The 22,924-nt window shown below is 48.7% G+C and overlaps 1 protein-coding gene across 1 annotated transcript; it reads left to right on the top strand.

Moving 5' to 3' along the window:
- Positions 1 to 317: 317 nt before the first annotated feature.
- LOC306709383 (nucleosome-remodeling factor subunit BPTF-like) lies at positions 318 to 22,860 on the top strand. Its single transcript, XM_079177486.1, has 31 exons — positions 318 to 1,023; positions 2,135 to 2,957; positions 4,013 to 4,236; positions 5,600 to 5,779; positions 5,956 to 6,138; positions 7,312 to 7,491; positions 7,610 to 7,695; positions 8,021 to 8,373; positions 8,711 to 8,842; positions 9,457 to 9,586; positions 9,985 to 10,120; positions 10,219 to 10,509; positions 10,592 to 12,152; positions 12,420 to 12,544; positions 12,776 to 12,904; positions 13,059 to 13,209; positions 13,309 to 13,432; positions 13,556 to 13,793; positions 14,824 to 14,960; positions 15,055 to 15,169; positions 15,276 to 15,475; positions 15,618 to 16,611; positions 16,736 to 18,243; positions 18,332 to 18,414; positions 18,539 to 18,764; positions 18,852 to 19,477; positions 19,571 to 19,747; positions 19,830 to 20,022; positions 20,303 to 20,387; positions 20,478 to 20,664; positions 21,083 to 22,860. The coding sequence occupies exons 1-31, from the start codon at positions 498 to 500 to the stop codon at positions 21,096 to 21,098; spliced, it is 10,119 nt and encodes a 3,372-aa protein (XP_079033612.1). The 5' UTR covers positions 318 to 497; the 3' UTR covers positions 21,099 to 22,860.
- Positions 22,861 to 22,924: the final 64 nt, after the last annotated feature.

A 22,924-nucleotide genomic window follows, 5' to 3' on the forward strand; every position in this document is an offset into this window, starting at 1 on the left:
TAGCCTCGGTGTTTTTTCTTGTTTGCATGCTATAATCTGCATTACTCTGGTGTTTGCTCCCATTGCCATTTATAAACGCGAAGAAGCTGCTATGAACCGCGACGACTACAGGTTTCCCACATACTGATTAAAACTGTAACGGCATACAAGGAAAAAATTGTCGACGTGCGACTAAAATATGAAACTAATTGCGAGTAATTGTCATTTCGCTCGTTGTTGCCACCGAGCTGGAAGCAGGGGCACCACGTGACTCCTCTAGTGCTCGAGCCTGCTCTGTTTGTTCAGCCAGAGAGGCAGAGAAGAAGAAAGATGGCGGCTCTAAGCGAACCTAAACGGGACGCCGGGCTAACGTTTTGAGCTTTCAAACCCGAAAGGACACGAGGGCTCCACGGGCTCACCGCCGGGTCAGCTTTGTAAGGGTGCCGCTTTTGCTCGCCTTCGTGGAGGTTCAATCAACGCAAACATTGGGATCGTAAAATACTAGATTCCGCTCTATCATGAGAGGGAAAAGGGGCAGGCCGCCCAAACCGCTACAAACCGAGGACTCGTCTCCAGCTACGGCCCGAGGCTTGAGACCCAGGAGGAATCTGAAGCCCAGGTTCAGGGACAGCGGGGACGAGGACGCAGAGAGCCCCACGAGAGAGCCCACTAAGGCGGCCAAGAAGAGGAAAGCGGGATCCGTCACGTCAACACGGGGCAGGGGACGAGGCAGAGGAGGAGGTTGTGGGAGAGGTGGAGGTTGTGGGAGAGGAGGCAAAAGGGGCCGTGGAGGGAAGCGGACGGCTGCGTCCAAAACAGTGGTGTACGAGGACGACGATGCTGTCAGTCTGAGGTCGGAGGAGGACGAGTTTGTGGAGGAGGAACCTCAATCCGAGGAGGACGAGGCCCTCAAAGAGGAGTCAGACTGCCTTGAAGATGATGTGCTGGACGAGCAGGAGGAGGAGGAGGAGGAGGAGGAGGATGATGCCAGCTACTGTACAGAGAGTAGCTTTCGGAGTCAGAGCACACACGCCAGCACTCCGGGTAAATAAACACTGTGGTCGGTCGGTGGCTACTCCGTCTCAACGTTCACTGCAGGCGTCGGGAAATGCATCCCGACGTGCTGCCGGTGACTGTTTAATGTGCAGGAAGCAGTAAGGTTATTGTTCAAAATGGAGAATGCACACTGTATGAACACAGGCCGCAGTCAGCCCATTAGTGCTGCTGCAGGTGGATTGAATCGGTTACCGTAACGCGAGCTTACTTTGTTGCCGTCACCGTCCGTCAACACATTGCCCGTCAAATATTTTCGCACACATTTTAAGAATAACTGCAGAACGGCTCTCACTCGAGATGGTATTCGGTAGCATTTAAGTTCATAACTTAGCTGCTAGCGTGCTAGCGTTAGCAAGTAAAACTAGCTCATGCTGCCTACTGTCACTCTGAAGTCTGAGCGTGTGATAACGGAAACTTTACGTGCTTATAGGAACCATCAACACCCACTGCTTTAGTGGAATAATAAAAAGTAGTTTATGATTGAAGCTGATTCAGAAGAAACATAATAGCTAGCTAGCTAACTTAGCGCGTAGCTAGCGCGTCTCTCATATTTACACTTTGGCAGCTTTCAGCTGAGTTAACCCGACAGTTCATCGCTCCAAAGCTGATTAAAATGACGGTTAATGTCTCTCATTGTGTCACGCCAAAAAGAAAAGGGGGGTTATAACACTTGGTCTGACTAATATTTTCGTAATTAGCCTGCTGGAGAGTTCATGTTTTCCTAGATGCAGCAGCCTCATTAAGCTAATAGTGACATGTGTTGAGCTCAGCCACAGGAGCACACCTGATAGTTTGCTACCAACTTTAAAATATGCAAAAATGTTGAATGTCGAATAGTTGTGATATAACTGCACCTGTAGGTTTGAGAATAACGTGAATAACAACTACATTTATAAATTGTTTACTACACAGTACATGTAAGCTGCATGCTTGATGTATGTGCATCCAAAAGATGGTTATTGCCATAAAGGCCTAATATCACAGTATATGGGCTGTGAACCTGACAATGTATTGTAACGTGTGTGTGTGTGTGTGTGTGTACACACGTTAAGTGTGACTCTAAAAAATGGTTTACTAATATATTTTGTGTATCCTACAGGGAAGAAAAAAGTACGGCCTGCCCGACCTCGCACTCCCATCTTCGAGGAGAAGGAGATCCCTCCTCTCGAGCTTCCCGACACCTCCCAGGATCTCCTGGTGCCCAGTGAAGAGCTGCTCAACGCCGCCTCCATCTACGAGGTGCTGCGTAACTTCAGCATGGTGCTGCGTCTCTCCCCCTTCCGCTTTGAGGACTTCTGTGCGGCACTGGTCGGCCAGGAGCAGTGCACTTTGATAGCGGAGACCCACAACGCCCTCTTGAAGGTCATCCTACGCGAGGAGGACACCTCCAACACCACCTTCGGCCCCGCTGACCTCAAGGACAGCGTCAACTCCACTCTGTACTTCATCGACGGCATGACGTGGCCCGAGGTGTTGCGGGCGTACTGTGAGAGCGACCGGGAGTACCATCACGTCCTGCCGTACCAGGAGGTGGATGAGTATCCCTACGGACCGCTCGAAAGCAAGATCAAGGTGTTGCAGTTTTTGGTGGACCAGTTTCTCACCACCAACATCGCCCGCGAGGAGCTGATGTCCGACGGCAGCATGCTGGACGACGACCACTGCCGCGTGTGCCACCGCCTGGGCGACCTGCTGTGCTGCGAGACCTGCTCGGCGGTCTACCACCTGGAGTGTGTGAAACCACCGCTGTTGGTGGTTCCGGAGGACGAGTGGCAGTGTGAGATTTGCGTGGCGCACAAGGTGCCAGGTGTCACAGACAGTGTGACGGAGGCGCAGAAGAACAGGCCCTACATCCGCCAGGAGCCCATTGGATACGACCGCCACCAGAGGAAGTACTGGTTCCTAAACAGAAGGATTATTGTGTAAGTTAGGACCATCACTGCTCCACGAGAATTACCTTTCCGTGGCAAACAGCTTTATTCAACACAGATGTTATCACCGAATCCATTCAAAACAAAAAGAGAGAACAGCAACATATATTTTTGTTGTCTTAGGGCTTTAGACCTTATTATATGAAGGTATCTTACAAGTACAGTACGAGTCGTATCATTAATAGTCGTTATTTACCTCTGCAATGTGGGAAACGTGTACTAATCATCCGCGGACAACATGTCACCGTGGTCCTGAATCAATAAAAGGTATTAGCTATGTACTACAGCTACCCGTGAACCATGAACATTTTCACTAATAGCCTTATGACCTCATGCACATTTACTCTAAATATGACAAACATGGTCCTCAAATTTGGTCAAATGATAAAACTCATGCAAACAAAAGTCAGTTGACTGTAATTTCCCAGAAGGTTAATCTCCCGTTACCAGATGCCTCGAGCTGTTCCACTCGAAATTTACCAACAGCTGGAGAACGAAAGTGAAAGTTGCCGTGAAAACCACTTTGGCGCTCAGAATGTGACAACATGCTCCCATGAATGAAGTCCTTAGTTTGACTATCTTGTCTTTTGTCTTCACTGGCAGTGAAGTGTTTCCTGGTTGCCTCCCCGCCCCCCCACCCCAAACTTCTGTCAGCCTGTCTGTGAGACAGCTTCTGACAGCCTGTTAATGGTTATACAGAGTCTGCTATAGTCACAGTGGGACCTGTCTTTGACACTAAGCATGATCTCGAATGGCTGGTATCACTCTGTGTCATCAGCTTGCTTTTGTAATTGAATTCTATGGAAATAGATTTTATTTTTAAGCTTGTTTGTACAGGGTTTCCCCTACTTGTTTTATATAGAGGTATTTCAACAGAATTGATTCAATCCGACACAAAGATCCCCCAAAAACAGAGTATAATGTATCTTTAACCAAAGTTAAAACTCTTTATTACTATTTGTATTAATTATACAACAATGAAGAAGCAATGCGTGGTTCGCTTTATGTTCAACGATCTAACAGCCTGTCCTGTTCTCACTCCCCAGCGAGGTGGACGACGGCGAGCACGAGAAGAAGAAGATCTGGTACTACAGCACCAAGGCCCAGCTGGAGGAGCTCATGGACAGCCTGGATCGGCAGTACTGGGAGACGGACCTCCACGCCACCCTGGAGGAGATGAAGGACGAGGTGCAGGCCCACATGGCCATCACGGAGGACCTCACCAACAAAGGCCGCGGAAACAACAGATCCTACCTCTCTGCTGCCAACGGTACGGATTCAATATATATATGTGTGTGTGTGTGTGTGTGTGTGTGTGTCCCCTTTAGGGTTACAATCTCAAACAGTCGTATAGAAGCTTCAGATCAAATAGTTCCTCCCCTCATGCAGCGGTGCTCTGCCATGACGACGGTTGACTCACTAACATTAGGCGCTACCTTTTCTTCCCGCTCTCTCTTCAGACATCAACAGTGTTTCCTCCTCTAGCAAAGGTTTTGATTACCATGGCGGCGGTTTCCGCGCGTGTTTGACACGCTGCCATATCTGGTTTCGAAACAGTTTTCCTGCGCCTGTCACCGAACTAACTGCCGCTGTGTTTTATTGGGGGGTGGGGGGGGGCGTACCGCTGGCATCCTGTCAGAAGCTAGAGGTCTGAATCGGTATTCTCCAGCCCTAAATGGAAGAAGAGAGTTTTCTGTGAAGCCGTCGCAGTGCTTTTTCTCCCCCATCCTCAGTTGATTTATGGGTGTTGTTGCTTGTAGTTTCCTCTGTTAAGAACCTGCTGCTGCTGCCCACGCCTTGCATTTCTTCGTTTAGGATTGTTGTGGCACAGCTCTTTCTGTTCCAGTGAAAACTGTAGTTGATCAGCGTGTTTAGACAGACAGGACATCTCAAGATTTTGACCTTCTGAGGAAAGAAGAATTCCCTCGTCTTGGAACTTTCTTTGTTGGGTTGACTTGAGTTATAGATACGCTAGCGTCTAAGACCAAGTCCACGTTATTTCTATGTTATCATATTTCTTGATTTGTGTATAACTTGTCAGATTAACGGCAGCATTTTATCGCTGGAGTATGTTACGCTCCAGTTGCAGGTTAGAATGCTTCTTTGAAATGTTGTCTGTAGAGCTGAAACGATTAGTCCGTCAAAAGAAAATGTAGTAATTAATCAATCAAAAATATCTTTTAAAAAAAAAAGGAATTGAAGCTGGTTGCTTTTTTAAACATATGTGATAGTAAACTGGACATCTACAGGACTGATGGTTAAACAAGACTTTGCACTATTTATTTATTTATTAACAATTTTTAAAAACATTTAACAACAAACAACATTTATAGAAGGATTAAAGAGGAATTGTTGTTAGTTGCAGCCCTGCTTATTTTAATTGGAGCAATGTATCTTCATGTGCAAATGTAAGGAATAAAGAAAGTTACTTAACAATATTTTAAGTTTTTTTCCTGGTAAGTTATTAGTATGGACTGTATTCGTTAAATACTTTAAACTTGTTTAAATCTGAAACTAGTGAATGAATTCATCCTCTTTTCACTTGGCAGGTGCTCAACACAGAGCATTGATATGTAATTACTTCCATTGCTTTTTTTATTTTTAACAATGAATGTGTTCCCCTTTTCTTTTAGATGTGATCCTGGAGCGCATAAAGATCCGGCGGGAATCACAGGAAGCAAAGAGGCGGACAGAGGACCCGAAGCAGGAAGCAGGAACGGGGTCTGTTAAAGCAGCGGAGGACGAGGCCCCCCCGCTGCTCGGCAACGGAGAGCGCAAAGACGCCGAGGCCAAGGAAGACGCCGGTTCACAAGGTAAAAGACGACTTCATACACGGTGTTCTGTAATTCTCTATGCGCCATTTTCTCCTAAAGTAACCCCTGAGCAGAAGACCCAGCAGCACAGGGGGTAGCACTTGACTTCCTGCTAAACAGTATTGTGACCCTGCTGGTGCTGTCCGCCCTGTGTATGTATGTATGTCACACCACAGCCGCCACGGTTCCCCCTGCTGCTGACGACAGCCGCGTGTCTGACCTGAGCGCCGGCTCGGCCGCCCAGGACGCAGCCGGGCCTAAAACGGAGTCCCCTGAACCCAACGGGGAACCGCAGCCCGCTCAGTCTGGGAGCCAGGAGAGCGGGGAGTCCCCTCCGGTGGCGAAGCAGGAACGGACAGGTACTCGGAGCCCAAGATGGACTCGTGTCCCCTCCGGTGTCCAGCTACCAGCAGCAAATTGCTCGCCATTCAACTCACCATTCCACCTCATGCCGGGCTGCACATCCGTCTTCATCTGTCTGCTTGTCTGTGCTGGTTGCCACTAACCATACCCCTGCTCTTTTTTCGGCCTGCTCATTTGCCTCGTTGGTTGTACGGCGGTGGCTACATTTTCAGTCTCTAATACATACGTCATTTTCTAGACGGGACGGAAAACTAAATCTGGTTTCAAGTCATTTTTCTGAATGGCAGAATTGTTTATTCGGTTTGGACTTGAGGAGGCGTTCCAACTTTAGTTTTTTGGGTGAATTGTAATGAAACTCCGAGACCTCGGAGGAGGCTGTAGGTAATTCATTGTACACGAGACGGAACATTTGTCTTGTTTCACATAACTAGCCTGATCCTTTTCAGATTCCCTTACACAGAATCTCAAGCTGTTGGCGGCCCATTTTCTACCATTTGTCTTTCGTCGCCTTTTTTTGCTGCATTCATTTCTTGTCTGGTGTTATATATGTCGTCTCTCCCGTTCGCGCTTTTGGCACCGTGCTAGACGGCGTCCCTGGCAGCAGCTAGCACGCCGCGTCTGTCACAACCGGCTCCTTATTCTCGATCCAATTTATGGGCGTTTGGGTGGGTTCCTGCTGCTCAAACAAAAGGCCCTCTGCCTGGAAGCCCCACCTGCTACCTCGTCAACAAAGAGCTGCATATATATGCGGGACTCTGTCTCTTTCTCTGTCTCTCTCTCCTAACAACTCAAATGCAGAGCTGCTGTCTTGATTTGGCTTTGCAGCAAGTGCACAGCTTGTTGTGGATTTGTGGAGCCTTTCCTGTGCAAGATGGGTTTGGGTTTATAGGCCTAGCTGGACTAATGAAGCACTTACAGGTCCGCAAAAGATTATTTCCTGAAAAGTTTGTTGGTCATATGCAAAATTCTTGAGACCTGGTGTTACATTGACCACGGTCTGACTGAGCTATATTGAGAAATGTTCCAATTTGAGAAGTTTTATGTCGTTCACACAGCTGCCGTCACTGCTTAAAGCACATTCCTTGTAATTTACATCATTCGGTTTCACTCCGTGTATCCCGAAGATTTTACTCCCGTACTCAGTCTTTCCGAACTTTTCTTCCTTGTAGATGGAGGTGTGAAAGCGGAGTCTAGCAGCGAGGACAAGCGCCCCGACGTTTCCCAAGATCGGCCGCGGTCATCTCAACCAGAGGCGAGCAGCAGCCAGGCTTCAGACCTCAGGAAACCGGAGCAGCCCGACCTGGCCGATCGGTCCTCCCAGTCCTCCTTCACCAGCCAGGATGGGACAGGTAAACACGAGTGAGGCTCGCTGGTCCTCCAAAAGTAGATTAACGCCGACTTTTGAATCAGTGTCTCTTCAGTGGCCCTGTTTGAATCCCTTTGTGTCATCTGCTCTCTGAATGACAGACGAGTACACCAACAGGGTCAAGCGTGATAATGGGAGACCGGCAGGACAGGAATCGAATAACCAAACGGCCCGAGCCAGCAAAGAGGTGAGGCGAGGGTTCTCCAACTGCAGTCTGGAACAAAAATGTTGTTTGAGTCTGCATTTCTTTGAGGAAATCTGTTTGAATATGAAAGAAAAGTTGAGTAAAGACTAGCATCAAGGATTATTTAGGCACCTATAAGTTCTTTATGTTAGCATGAATACTGCAAATACAAAAAGTGCTTTGTCGAGAAATGTGTATGTACTCAGACAAACGTATCAAATCTTTCCCTTCTCTAGTGTTGAAGCCACAGTTCACTTCCTGAACAAAGCCGCTGGTGTTTTTATGTCTCGTAGTGTAGCCGAGTGTAACGTTCCCTCTCTCGTTTCAGTCGTCTCCTGTGCGCTCCGACGGCGAATCGTCGCGTCTCAGCTTCCTAAAAAGGGACCTGACGGTGAACTTGAACAACTTGTTCAAACTGGGCCAGGAGGGTAAATACAGGGTCTACCACAACCAGTACAGCACCAACGTCCTGGCCCTGAACAAGCACCAGCACCGCGAGGACCACGACAAGAGACGCCACCTCTCCCACAAGTTCAGCCTGACCACCGCGGCGGAGTTCAAGTGGAACGGCTCCATCTACGGTTCGCGGAGCCTGACCGTCTCCACCCTGCGTCTCACCATCATCCAGCTGGAGACCAATGTCCCGGGACCATTTATGCATCCTAACTGGGCGTCTCACAGGTACAACTCCTGTCGAGTTAATCTGAAGCTCGATTTGGTGATTTAGAGACCAAACGACACATTTTATTCACAAAGGTATTTGTTTGTTGATGCCTGCGCTGATCTGGCGTGACGTTCCTCTTGTTGTGGGGTGCTTAAGGAAAATATGCTTACTTCTCATACCACTTTCATGTCGCTACGCTAAGTATTATTACAAAAATAATACATTTTGGTTTCTTGGAACCATAATAATCCAGTTTAACATGGTGATTTTCAAATATGATGAAGCTTTATGGAAAAACAATCAGTTGTGCTGTGTTATCCATGGTTTTATACAGTCTGTCTCCCCTTTTTCTAGGACCAACTGGAACAAAGCAGTGCAGATGTGCAGCAAGGCCAGGGAATTTGCTCTGGCCTTGGCCATACTGGAGTGTGCCATCAAACCGGTGGTCATGCTGCCAGTATGGAAAGATTCTCTTGGACACACAAGGTAATCAACTGTTGGCTACGCACACTAATAGCACATTAACATGTAGTGTGCCTTCTCAAATATACATTTTATTATGATATGTAAATAAATGATGTGATCCGTGTCCGTCTCTCTTGAAACTAGTCGGGTACATATTCAAATCACCAATTTAAACCTTTCAGTGGAGCACTGTTTGAGGCTCAAATATCTCATACAGGTGTATATGTATTCATATTACAGTACGATTTATATATTCAATAAGAACTTATGTTATGCCTTGAACATAGTCATACAAAAAACAAGATAAACTGACGGAAGCACACACGACCAAAACGTTGGTCAAAACATAAGGCAGCGTTATGTGGTCCATTTGAATGTCAAGGACTTCTTTTAGCACTACTTTCAAGCACCTTTTGCAAACCTTTTTGAAAACGGTGCTTGAAAAAGTACTAGAAAGTCCTTGAATTTCATTTTGTAATGTCTGTATGAACCCTGGGACTCCAGCTCCTTCTCATCTGTGTCACCACTCTAGTGAGTGTTGACCAAACAAGCAGCGCGCTGAATAATAACTTTACTGGTTCAATACTGCCCGTGCACCTTACGTCTCGGTTACACACTGTACTGTCTCGCTTCAGGCTACTTCGTATGACCTCCATGGAGCGGGAGGATAAGGAGAAGGGGAAAAAGCGCGAGAAAAAGCTGGAGGATGAGGAGACACTGCAACAGGCCACCTGGGTGAAGTACACCATCCCCATTAAGCACCAGGTAAACCAACAGGCCATGAAATCATGAATACTGACCCAGAGCAGTGCTTCCCAAATTTTTCTATCAGACGTAATGCCGCAGGCCTTTCAGATGAACTATCCATTACTTTTGTTAATTACTTTTAGCTAACTGTTTCAGCTGTTTAACTCTTACTATTTGCTAACTGTTTCAGATGTTTAGGCATTAATTTTAGTTAAATATTTTGACCTCTACGTTCCTCCTGACCACTGCAGAAGTACCTCCTGGTGTTCAAGCAGTCCTGGTATCTTAACATTGTTACAGAGTTTTATCATGTCTTTTAAGGCTGCTTAATGTTTAATATTTTTTCTTAGCTTGTTGTGGTTCTTCAACTGAAAGCGTCATCATTGTGGGCCTCACTTCTGTGTTTTCCCATCAAGGTGTGGAAGCAGAAAGGGGAGGAGTACAGAGTGACCGGGTACGGTGGCTGGAGTTGGGTCAGTAAGACTCACGTGCCGCGGTTTGTCCCAAAGCTGCCAGGGAACACAAACGTTAACTACCGCAAAGAGCTGGAGGGTAAGGGCTAAACTGGCAATATCCCCTCAATAAATTCTCCTGCTGCTGACACTATTGGCTCATACTACGATTTTTTTTTTTCCCCGCCATCTTCATAGCTAAAATGAAGAAGGAAAACGCAGCGGCTTGTACTAATAAGCAGAAAAAGTTGATGGAAAATAAGAAGCAGGATACTCAGAACACACCGCCCGGGGACAATGAGCAAGCATCCGTCACTGCTTCTTCTCAGAGCACTTCATCAGCGGAGGACTGCAAACCCCCGACCCCAAAGGAGGAAGAAACCCCCACGGAGGAGGAGCAGCAGGGAAAGAAAGAAGAAGAGAAGAGTGAAGATGAAAAAATGGAGGTTGACCCCTGCTCAGAAACTGCTGCTTCAAATGTCGAGAAAGGTAAATGTTTGAGATGAATTTCTTTTGATGCTATTTATGGAGGAATGTGTGTTTCCATCATCCACTGACCTCTGTGTTATAGATAAAGCTGAGAACAAAGACTCCTCCTCGCCCTCTGTGTCGCCTGTAAGAGAAGAACCAATCCAGAAAGTTGAACAACCCAAGAGTGAGGCGACCACTGCGTCAAAGACCTACTACGATGTTGTGAATGTCAGCGAGGGCTTCCAGCTGCGGACAGCTTACAAGAAGAAAGTGAAGCCTTCCAAACTGGATGGGCTTTTGGAGCGGCGGGTGAAACAGTTCACCTTGGAGGAGAAGCAGAGGCTCGAGCGATTAAGACAGGCTGCACTGCTGTCCAAAAATGCTGCCACAAAGCCTACATCCGGAGTTAAGACCGAAGGATCCGCATTAGGAAAACAGCAGCCTGCCGTGACCCCGTGTGTGAAAAAAGAGGAGGAGGAGGGCCCTCAGGTGAAAGACCACGTGGTTAAAAAGCTTAACTTTGAGCAGGAGCAGACGAAGATAAAGGCCGACACGGACGTCAAATCTGAAACCACGGAACCCAACCACAGCAAGCTGACGGAGGTAAATGCTGCGCAGGGGAGCTGCGAGGAGACCTTAGCTCACAAGGAAGTGAACGGAGGACCCCTATCGAGCACCGAGCCCAACAGTAAAAACAATTGTATATCGGATGCAATAGAAAGTAACGAAAAAACACAGAGGCCAGAGGTGGCTCGAGTGGGAGAGAATGCTAAGAAACGTGGGTACGAGGAAATGGAGCAGAGCTGTGGACAGAGCACGGAGGTAGACCAAAGCCAGACCGGGCCTGTGCAGGTGAACGGGAAAAGTGGGCTCACCGCCCCTGCAGACTCCAACACCAACTCGGACCCAGCCAGTCAAGACCAAGGTGATGTCAAAGAGCCTGCCAAGTCTCTGATGAATGGTAACCTCTCTCAAAATGATGTCTCCGCCATATGTCACCCACCTCCCCTGAAAGTCCCAAAGTTAGAGAACCACGTGGCAGAGAAAGACGCTCTCAACAAGGCTGTGGATGTGGCCATGGACGGCGAGGGGACACTACCCGCTAAGCCTCCATCCTCAAGCCCTTCTTGCCTGAATAGTAATAACGGCGATAGCAAAGGTTTGAGCACCTCAGCTGACGCCGCCACTGCAGAGTCCCAAAATGTGGCGACAACTGACCTGTCCAGCAAGATCAGTAAGTGTGATGCGACGCCTCAAGCGGCAAGCAGCGCGGTCTCCTCTGTCACCACCACCACCACCACCCAGCTCAGCTCCAGGGCATTTGCCCTTCAGAGGACTAAACCGCCAATAGCCGACACCAAGGCGGGCCCTTCAACCAGCTCCATGACGATCAGTAAGGAGTATTCCACCAAAGACCGGATCAGCCTTCTCAGGTTCTCCAAGTCCAAGAAGGCCCGCTCGGGGACGGCCCTGCCGTCCTACCGCAAGTTCGTCACCAAGAGCAGCAAGAAGAGCATCTTCATCCTGCCGAATGACGACCTGAAGAGAATGGCGAGGAGGGCGGGCATCAGAGAGGTGCCCATCTTCAACTACAACGCCAAGCCCGCCCTGGACATATGGCCCTACCCCTCACCTCGGCCCACTTTTGGGATCACGTGGAGGTTGGTAACGCATTTAGATCTTTTTACACTGTTTGGGATACTTAGCTAGCAATTAGTACACATTAACAATAGTCGTGTGTAAATCTTTTAGTTATCTCGAACGATGTTATGATTTGATATTGCAACTTTAGCAAGGACACTAATAAATGACATCAGTTGCCATTGCTGATGGGTTTAAAAATGCAGTAAATACAATTGTGTCTGTAACTATACTTCCGGTTGTTGGAATTATTAGCTCATGTTTTCTTATGACTGTGTCCCATTCAGGTACCGTCTCCAGACTGTGAGGTCGCTGGCTGGGGTCAGCCTGATGCTGAGGCTGCTGTGGGCCTGCCTGAGGTGGGACGACATGGCTGTTAAGCCCTCTGCTGCTGTGGGGACGACACGGAAAGGTGAGACACTGCTGTACACTGACGTCTTCACCTGTACTGAACCTACATTAGTCTCCACTTCAAACATATAACTACTTCTTCTTCTTCGTCTTACTTTTATCCTCTCTTCTGTTTCTGCCAACAAAACATCAGCGTGTCCACCTTCTAATGCTTGAATGAATGCTAGTAGTAAAAAAATTAATGGCTGCCATTTAAAACAATTGTGACGTAATGTTTTTATTCCTGCCACAGAAACCACTGACACGGACATCATCACAACAGAGATCATAAAACGGAGAGACGTGGGGCCTTACGGCATCCGCTCAGAGTACTGCATCAGGAAGATCATCTGTCCGCTCGGAAACAGAGACGCTCCCAAAGGTAAAAAAAAAAAAGCTAGATATCAGAAACAATGGAATAAATTGAGTTTGCTAATTTGAAGAATGACCCTGATTTGATTGCTGAAAGAGTTCTGGCAACCTTCTTTTGAGTATAATTCATATAATAACGTTTGTTTCTCTCTTCCCGTGAGTAGAAACGCCCACTCCACAGAGGAAAGGCCTGCGCTCAAGCGCCTTGAGGCCGAAGAAGCACGAGCCAGCGAAGCTGACTGGGCCTAGAGCTGTGGAGACATGGGTGGCTGAAGAGGACCTGGAGCTGTGGGAGATCAGGGCTTTTGCTGAAAGGTGAGAAACACACAGCAAGCTTCCTCTGGGGAACACTGACGTATTCTGATCGGGGCACTGATTCACCTGATTGTCACTGTTCTTTCCTTACGATTACAGAGTTGAGAGGGAGAAGTCGCAGGGTATTGATTCCTCTAAGACTGGTAGTAGTCTGAAGACGGCAGAGGAAGTCAAGGCCCATCTGGAGAATCAGCTGAAACAGGCCAGACTTGCTGCCCAACAGGTGCGGACATTGTACACTGCACACACAGCTGTTATCAATTCTTCTGGATTGATAAACCCTTGTTCGGGTAGCACTATTCCTGGAGGTTAACATATTCTCTAAATGTCTTAAATGTTCTAACAGAAACGTCTGGAACCGCTGAGGCCGGGTACACCCGCCGGCACTCCCACCACCTCGGCCGGCACTCCCAGTACTCCCAGCACCCCAGCGTTCATGGGCCAGAGGTCAGGTCAGGTCACACCCGGAGCTAAGATGGTCCTGGCCTCCAAACTGGGCTCTCCGGTTTCCTTTCAGCAAGACAAGAACTTCCATCAGTCTTTTGCGTCCTGGGTGAAGCAGGGTCAGACCAACAACACCTCAGGTAAGCCGGAACCCAATGAGAGGGTGATTTGAATGATCCCATCAGAAATCCTACATAGACTGGCTGTGCGCGTTGTCATCCGTCATCTGTTAGAGGCAGACAAACAACCTTTTCACAAGACACGTTTTTTGGTGGTTTTCCCTTCTTTTCTTTTTTTTCCCCAATCGCTGTTTGACAGCCTGTAAGAAGTCAACCATCGGCATGACTTTCCACAACTGTTCGTTTTTTGTGTGTCAATTTTCCACATTAATAAATGTGGTTGGCTTGCCAAAATGACTTTGTGGCTCGTGGTGTCCACTTTCAGCCGTTAAAACTGGATTTTCAATTGAAATGTTTTAAATGGACACAGGAGAGCCTGTGTCTCATCCAAAATTCAAACAATAATCCCAAAATTCGAAACTGTCCGCCCCCTTGGTTGACTCAGACCTCCCAGTGGACACCACAGCCGTTCGCTGGCTGTCGCGGTGGCCCTTGCGTGACTGCAGGTGGCATGGTGTGTCTTGCAGCCCCCGTTGGCTCGGTGACCACCGTGGCTAGCGGCTTCGCCACCTCCGAGCAAACCTTCCAGATCGCTGGCAGCCCATTGGCTGTGGCTGGCCAGGTCCTCGCCGCCAAACTCCCGCTCCCCGCTAACAGCAAGATTGTCACGCTCAACGTGCCCACCGCACAAGGAGGTAGGGAGCACGAGTGTCATCCATTGCCGCTGGTTCGTGCTTACACTTGCCAAAATGGATGGAAGAGTGTCGTGTGGCAGGCAGAGTCTATTAGCACTGAGCATGGATTTTCATTTTTTATTTTTTATTTTTACATTATATGGAACAGCTGCTCTGACGGAACGTTTTGTCGCAGTTTTTTGCGTATAATCTACAGTTCTCCCATGGACTGAATGTTTTTCCTTTTTACAATATCTTTAGTGTTCTTCCCCACGCACAGTGCATGCCTCGCCGCTTCTGTACATCCTCGACCTGCATCTCTGCATGTACCCGGTGTCTATTTGCTTCTTCCCTTACATAATCGTTCTTTTCAACAGGCGTAGTCCAGCAGAAAGTCCTGGGCATTTTCCCCTCGGGGCCCCCTGCGAACCTGAGGACGTACAGCACACTACACCCTACGACTGGCAACATCAACCTCAGAGCCAGCACCTCCTCTACCACCCAGCAGCAGCAGGTCTTTTGCCTTTCTTATCGTCCTTTTCACATGAATCTTGGGAAAGTATTAACCACAGTGATTGATGATTTTTCCTTTTGGCTTTGTGTTCCAGGTTGTCGCAGCAGGAGGCCAAATGCAGCCTGTGACGACGACGACGGGCCAGTCCCTGACCCCGTCTACCTCTGTGGGCGCAGCAATGGCCAGAGGTCCAGCCTTGGCTCAGCAAGGTGTTCTGTCTAACTGATCTGATTTATTTTCGCAAATGAATGTCTTCAGCCTTTTGTGGCTCTAACATAGCATTCTTACTCACCCCCCCCCCCCCCCCCCCTCCAGGCCAACCTCAGCCGACTGTGACACAGACGGGTCCTGCTTCTACACCTGTTCAGAGGGCAGCGGGTCCTGCACCATCACCTCATGCAGCCACCACAGCACCTGGACAGCCACCTGTAGCTTCGTCCCAGACCAACAGACCACAACAGGGTCAAGTTAAACTCACTATGGCACAGCTCCTGCAGCTTACACAGGGTGCTCAGGTGAGGGCAACATTTTTTTGTTCTCCTGTAGTGAAAGTCTTAAAATGTTTTAAAGTCCTCATGACTTTGTTTTGAATGATACAAAGAGAATGATATCACTGTCAGCTAAAGGCGAGACTCCTTTTTGTCTGCAACTCTGCAGGGTGGAAACCCAGGTCTGACGGTGGTGATCCAGGGTCAGGGCCAGACCCAGGGACAGCTGCAAATCATCCCCCAGGGTGTAACAGTCATTCCCGTTCCTGGTCAGCAGCTAATGCAGGCAGCCATGCCCAACGGCCAGGTCCAGCGCTTCCTCTTCACTCCCATCCCCCCATCCTCATCAGCCGCAACTTCAGCACCCACTCAGACCCCTCAAGCCCAAATGTCAACGCCGACTCAAGCCGGGACCCCTGCGCAAGTCCAGACGACTCCCTCGGCCCTAGGCCAAACCCAATTGCCAGCCCCCGTACCCGCCCCAACGCAAATGCCAAGCTTGGCGCCCACAGTCCCTGTGCAAACCCGAGTTGCAGCCGCTACCACCCCGTTATCAGTCCCTGCACAGTCTCAAATATCCACTCCTGTGCCGGCCCTGCCTCACGTTGCAGCCCAGGCCTCCGCACCAGCCTCTGTCCCCGCACAGCCCCAAGTGGCAAGATCTGTGCCTTCCCCGGCACAGAATGCAGGCCCGGCCATGTCTCAGACGGTCTTCACCTCAGCCTCAACCCCTATGCAATCCCAGGTCTCCACCTTCACCCCAGGTTCATTCCTTACACAAACCCAAACTGTAGCGTCGCTCCCTGTCTCGGGACACGTCGCGCCTCAAGCCCAGATCCAGACCCATGCCTTCAGCCATGCCCCTGCTTTAGCCCCGGTCTCAGTCAAGGCGGCCGCCCAAGTTGCCGCCACAGCAGCCCCTTCTAACTCGGCCCAAACGTTTGCTTCTCCCTCTCTTCCCTCGCCTGTCCAAGTTCCAACCCCGGCTCTTGCTCCGGTCTCTGCTCCCGTCCTAGCTGTTGTGTCCACCCATATCGCTGTCCCGTCCCCAGCCAGGGCTCTCACCCAAATCCAGGCCACGGCTCCGGTTCCCCTTCACGCTGCTGTGGCCAACGCTGTCGTCACACCAGTCACCGCCACCTTTACAACACCCTCAGTGCCAGGTAAGGAACCCAACATATTTCCCACAAACGCACATCAACAGCACCCTGTTTCAGTCATTGTCTAAACACAAATGGTTGACTTGTTTAATGCATTGCTTGTTCTTGCTTCTCTGTCCTGTTGTAGCTCTGACCGAGCAGAGGGCAGCTCAGCCCCAGGTTTGGACTCCGGCCTCATCTCAAGCTCAGACTCCTGTTCAGCCAGCTCAGCAGGCTGCTGCTCCAGCGCAGACACTCGGCCTGGCCACTGTACCCGCCTCTGCATCGGTGTCCATGCATCCATCACCTGTCACCCTTCTGCCTCAAGCAGCTCTTCCTCCTCAAGCTCAAGGACACGTCCAGCACCCTACCGTTGTGTCCATGCAGCAGGTGTCTCAAATCCCGGTCTCAGCAGTGCAGGTTCATATGGGACTACCAGTCTCTTCTGTTGTATCTACGGTCAGACCCACGCAGCCTCAGCTCCAGCCCCAAACCCTTGCTCAACTTCAACCCCAGCGTCAAACCCAGATCCGTGCACAGATTCAGGTCCAACCCTTTGGCCAAGTCCAACAAATGCCTCTCATTCAGACTCAAGCCCATCTCCAGGCACAAGCCCAAAGCCACCCCCAGGTCCGAGTTCAGTTTCAGCCACAAACTCAGCAACCAGCCCATGCCCACGTACAGCCCATTGCTCAAAATCAACCTCAGGTGCAGTTTCAGTCCCAAAACCAAACCTTGACCCAGCCGCAGGTCCAGGCCCAGCTCCAAACAAGGGTCCAGCCTCAGTACCACCCCCAGGTACAGGCTTCATTTCAAACACAGGCTCAAACCCAACCCCAGACTCACCAACAGCCCCAGGTCCAATCTCAACCCCAGGTTCAGTCTCAGGCCCAAACTCAGTTACAACTACAACCCCAGATCCAAACCCAACTGCATCCCCAGGTTCAGGTCCAGTTCCAGCAACAGAGCCACGTTCACCCACAACCACAGACCCTGCAGCAACCCCAGGTACAAACTCAAGTCCAAACCCAGCCCCAGTTTCAAGTCCAGTCAGCGCAGCAGACCCAGGTCCAGCAACAGCTTCAGGTCCAAGCCCAACCCAAGGTCCAAGCTAAGCTCCAAGTCCAGTTCCAGCCTCAGAACCAAACTCAAGTTCAAGCGCAGCCTCAGCTTCAGGTCCAGTCTCCGATCAGGCATCAGCTCATCACCGTTCCAGGCCTCCAACAGCCTGTCCAGCTTCTCTCGGCTCTGCCGCCCCATGTTGCTGCTCAGATCCAAGCCCAGATCCAGGCACAGGCACAGCAGCAGGGTGGGGCAGTTCCCCAGCAGATCAAACTGCAGCTGCCAATCCAGATCCAGCAGACAGGGGGGCAAATCCAGGCCCACCAAATCCAGAACATGGTGACAATACAGGCACCAGCGAGCGTCCAGGAGCAGCTCCAAAGAATACAGCAGCAGCAGCAGCAACAGCAACAACAACAACAACAACAACAACAACAGCAGCAGCTGCAACAACAACAGCAGCTGCAGCAACAACAACAACAGCAACAGCAGCAGCAACAAAAACCAAAGAAGAAGAAACACCAGGAGGTTAAAAGGGAACAGAAAGAGCTGAGTCTGCAGGCCGTTAGCCCAGGGGATGGCATCCAAAAGCAGGTGTGACAAAAAGCAGAAGACTTCAGTGATTCATTTCTTACAGCGTTTAAAAACTTTTAATATTAACAAAAAGTGTTTTTGTTGTCAGGTGGTCGTGAAGCAGAACGCTACAGCGGAACAGCTGAAACAGAAGAAGAGCCTGGCTGCCGCTGAGAGAGAGGAGAACCAGAGGTTTGGGGCTTGATAATCACAGAAATGTGGGGATTAATGACAAATGTTGGATGACAGTTGTAATTTCTTGGTATTCACTCCACTCTTGTTGTCTCCGGCGCCCCCTGCTGTCCTCTGTTTTCAGAATGATCGTGTGCAACCAGGTGATGAAGTTCATCCTCGACAAGATCGAGAAGGACGAGAAGCAGGCGGCGAAGAAGAGGAAGAAGGAGGAGGTGGTGGAGCAGAAACGCTCCAGGCAGAACGCCACCAAGCTGACCGCGCTGCTGTACAAGCACAAGGAGCAGCTGAAGGCGGAGATCCTGAAGAAGAGGGCCCTGCTGGACAAGGAGCTGCAGCTGCAAGTCCAGGTGAGCACACGGTCCGCCTCCGTCAAGATGGTAAGAGATGCACCAGAGATGCCAAACATTACATTACATGTGTTGTCTCCTTCTCAGGAGGAGCTGAGGCGGGACATAGCCAGGCTACAAAAAGAAAAGGAGAAAGCCAGAACCGCCATCACTCAGGCCGCCGCAGCGACGGTCAAGGCGGCCTCTTCTCACTCCTCCCATCCCTCTCACGCCACACATTCCTCTCACAGCGCCCACGCGGCGACCTCGCCGTCCTCGTCGTCCTCGTCCCACAAACGCAAGAGGGAAGAGGAGCGGGACAAAGACAGGATTAAAGACAGGGACCGGCACCACGACAAGGACAAGCATCACGACAAGGACAAGAAGCGGGACCGGGACAAGGACCGAGACAGATGTCGGGACCGAGACAAAGACCGAGACGGGGAGCGAGAGAAGGAGAAGGAGCGGGAGCGGGACAGACATCGGGACAGAGACAAGGACAGAGACAAGGACAGAGACAAGGACAAGGACAAGGACAAAGACAAAGACAAGGACAGAGACAAGGATCTCTGGACAAAGGACAAGGACAAAGACGGGGACGGAGACGGAGACAAGGACGGAGATTCCAGCTCGTCCAAACACAAGAAGAAGAAGAAGCTGTCTTCTACCTCAAAGGATCACAAGAAGGACACCAAGTTGTACTGCGTCTGCAAAACGGCCTACGACGAGTCAAAGTAAGCTCTCTGGAGAAGAAGAAAATAAGCTAAACTGTTGCGATTACATTACAACGGCACAAACTAACGACCTTTCCCCCCCCCCCCCCTCAGGTTTTACATCGGGTGCGACCTGTGCTCCAACTGGTTCCACGGCGTGTGTGTCGGCATCACGGAGAAAGAGGCCAAGAAGCTGGAGGACTTTGTGTGCAACGACTGCAAACGCGGTCAGGAGGGAGCAAGCAACGAGGAGTTGTACTGCATCTGCCGGACGCCGTACGACGAATCGCAGTAAGGCTCCTCCCGCGACCCTCGCACGGCTCTCGTCTGGCGTTTCGTTGGTGCGCTAACGTGTCCGATTCTCACCCAACAGATTCTACATAGGCTGCGACCGCTGCCAGAACTGGTACCACGGCCGCTGCGTGGGCATCCTGCAGAGTGAGGCCAATCAAATCGACCTGTACGTCTGCCCGCAGTGTCAGTCAACGGAGGACGCCATGACAGTCCTCACGCCGCTCACCGACAAAGACTATGAGGGGTTGAAAAGAATACTACGCTCGTTACAGGTATGGAACCTGTGTTTGTCAGGATGTCTTTAATTATACTAAATCAAATAACTTTTTCACATTACCTTGTGTTGTGTATGCCCAACACAGTGAACATCGTAAAGTAGTAGTTTCAAAGGTATTGTTTCACTCTTATCACAGTTTACTCTACGGCCTGAAATCGTATCAAATTCTAAATGACGTCAAGAGAAATTCTGCAAATAGTTTTTCTTGATTTTGCTATTTTTGGTTCTCTAGATTGAGAATGTGTTCTGTAAGCGTTTTGGTGTTATTTCAACAGACTCACAAGATGGCATGGCCTTTCCTTGAACCGGTGGATCCCCACGACGCACCCGATTATTACCGCGTCATCAAGGAGCCGATGGGTAAGAACAAAACGTCGCCGTTATTTGGAGGAAATGTCTCGTGCATTCAATTCAAAGAAAAATCACACATTTCTCTTTCTTCCCTTGCAGACTTTTCCACAATGGAAACCCGCTTGCAAAAGCGACACTACCACAAGCTCACCGAGTTTGTGGCCGACGTGACCAAAATCTTCGACAACTGTCGCTATTACAACCCCAACGACACGCCGTTCTTTCAGTGCGCCGAGGTGCTCGAAGCCTTCTTTGTACAGAAGCTCAAAGGTTTCAAAGCGAGCAGGTAAGGTCGGGTGCTCCTGCTGCTGCAGACTCTCCGGGTTTCCACCAGTTTCTCCCTCCTCCTCCTCCACGCTTAACGTTCGCGTGTCGTGAAGCTGTGACTGTCTGTCATGTCGGTCTTTTCTTCATTTATGCATTTATGCCCTTCACTCACTTTTGTTCATACCACTGGCATGAGTAGCGAGTGTCATTCTGCAGTAGCTCGTGCTCTCCTTTTGTAGACTAGAGTTGGCTTTACACTCGGCCGTACTAAAACCAACAGAGCTGCCAAAGCTTTAGGACATCCCGTCCGATGTCTTAACAGAACTCAACGCCGTGTTACATCTGTGCCGTGTGTCATCTCGCATTTGTGTCTGTTCACTTGTTTGCTGCATGCCCTTTTGATTTATGCCATCCCATTTTTTTCTTCTTTCTTGCAGATTGTCAGATTCTTAAGTGGGTCAGTCTAGCTGGAGTCTGGACTGGATGCTGGGGGTCTCTAGTAATAATGAAATGGGAACTTTTGATTTCCAGAACAGCAAACAAAAAAAAATCATAAAAAAAATCTGTTGATAAAGAAAAAATAATTACACAAAAAACACCAATTGTGCTTTCATGTAAATTCCACCGATTTAACATTTTTTTTGGTTTCCATAATAATATTCAGTTTAGTCACAATGGCAGCCATGTTGACATGCGTTTACCATGTAATCAAGGGACAAGCTTTCTTCTCATAATGTCCTTAAATCTGGCCTTTGTTGAACAGTCCTTTGTGTTTTCAGTGGGATTTTAAATGCATTTTAGTTCCTAACTTGTATTTATTTTCTGTTACACATCTTGAGTTGGATTGGATAATGTGTTGACTTTGCCAGGTATAAGAAACGTATATAAAGCTGCATATTTTATTATCTAGAGATATTTATGAGAAGTTCTGTATGTTACATCCCTTTTTGGAGTTTGATCGAGCTGGCTGTTAAGGTGGTTGTCTTGAATGTACATACTTTTTATCATGTACAGCGGTTGTAAGATATGTCTAACTCTTGTGTTTGAATGTTTTTAAAAAATAACTATGAAGCAAATCATTTTAGATAGTATTATTTTATGAGACTAAAAATGTACTACAAAGAGCGAGGAATCCTCGCGTCACACAGTAACCTCAGTTTGTAGTTGTGGAAGAGTTCCTTCACTAATAAAAAGCATTCCCAATGAATTTACACCATCATGGCTTCAGGATCCTCCGCCGACCTCTTTGCATCCTCTGTTTCTGTTTTTTGTTGAGATGTTGCGATTGTAAACGAAAAAGAAAACTGCGAAGGGCTCTCAACTTTCCTCCCTCCCCTCTCTCCGCATTCTGTAGGTCTCATAACAACAAGCTACAGTGTTCGCCAGCCTCTTAGAAAGCACCGCACATTGCTCAAACAAAATGCACTTGCCACGAATATGGCTTTTTCTGAACTGTAACTGTGTGACAGACTCGGCCTCGTCCCGTGTGTGGGATCAGCTCCCCTGACTGTCGGTGCAGCCAGCGCTGCTGCTCTCGCAGAGCTGTTCAGGCAGAGCTGTCCAATTCAGCTCTAAGGGACCTTGTTTTTGTCTTTTTTTTGGACCTGTCTTCATCAGTGGGACTGTACTGAGGAGGAGCACGAGCGACTGAGGCGTTTCAGAAGAAAAGTTTACCTCGGAGAAAAAGACTCTTAAGGAGCTCTCATATTTCATATTTCCATGTTTATTTTTTGATCTCAGTCTTTTTTCTTTTCTTTTCTTCTTAAAAAAAAAACAAACCCTCAGGCCATCCTTGTGGTCATCATGTCCAATGAGAAATAGGAAATGAAGTACTGACAGCGACTGAGTTTAACGGAGCATAATGTAAAGAGAGTTTTGTGTCTAAATTTCGGATATCACAGTGGAACTTTTTTTCTTCTTCTCACGTTTCCACTCATTGTTTCGTCTGAAGTGGCATGAAAGAGTTGTACTGAATATCTGGACACCAGTAGTCTGCGTGGTTAAACTTCTATAACCTCCTGAAAATACAGTAATAAGCTATTGTAAATGGACTGCTCTGCGGTAGTGACTGACTGAGAAGGATGAAGCGACATGTTTGAAGGCTCCTGCCCTGTTTGTAAAAAAAAAAATTTCGATTTGATTTCTTTTTCTTTTTTTGTATTACATCTGAAGAAATATTGATGTATATGGAACTTAATAAAAATGAAAAGACTGATTTCTTCCTTGTGTGTTTGTGGCAGACGGTGACACATGGAAGTGTTTACATCTATATGAAAGTT

Source organism: Pholis gunnellus (assembly GCF_910591455.1).
Source record: "Pholis gunnellus genome assembly, chromosome: 17".
NCBI classification, from domain to species: domain Eukaryota; kingdom Metazoa; phylum Chordata; class Actinopteri; order Perciformes; family Pholidae; genus Pholis; species Pholis gunnellus.

Bases quoted from the DNA above. Each gene is read 5' to 3' on its own strand.
- LOC306709383 (XM_079177486.1), top strand. From the start codon at position 498: ATGAGAGGGAAAAGGGGCAGGCCGCCCAAACCGCTACAAACCGAGGAC. The intron at 8,374-8,710 runs GTACAACTCCTG...CCCTTTTTCTAG, and splicing joins CCTAACTGGGCGTCTCACAG to GACCAACTGGAACAAAGCAG. The intron at 20,388-20,477 runs GTAAGAACAAAA...CTTCCCTTGCAG, and splicing joins CGTCATCAAGGAGCCGATGG to ACTTTTCCACAATGGAAACC.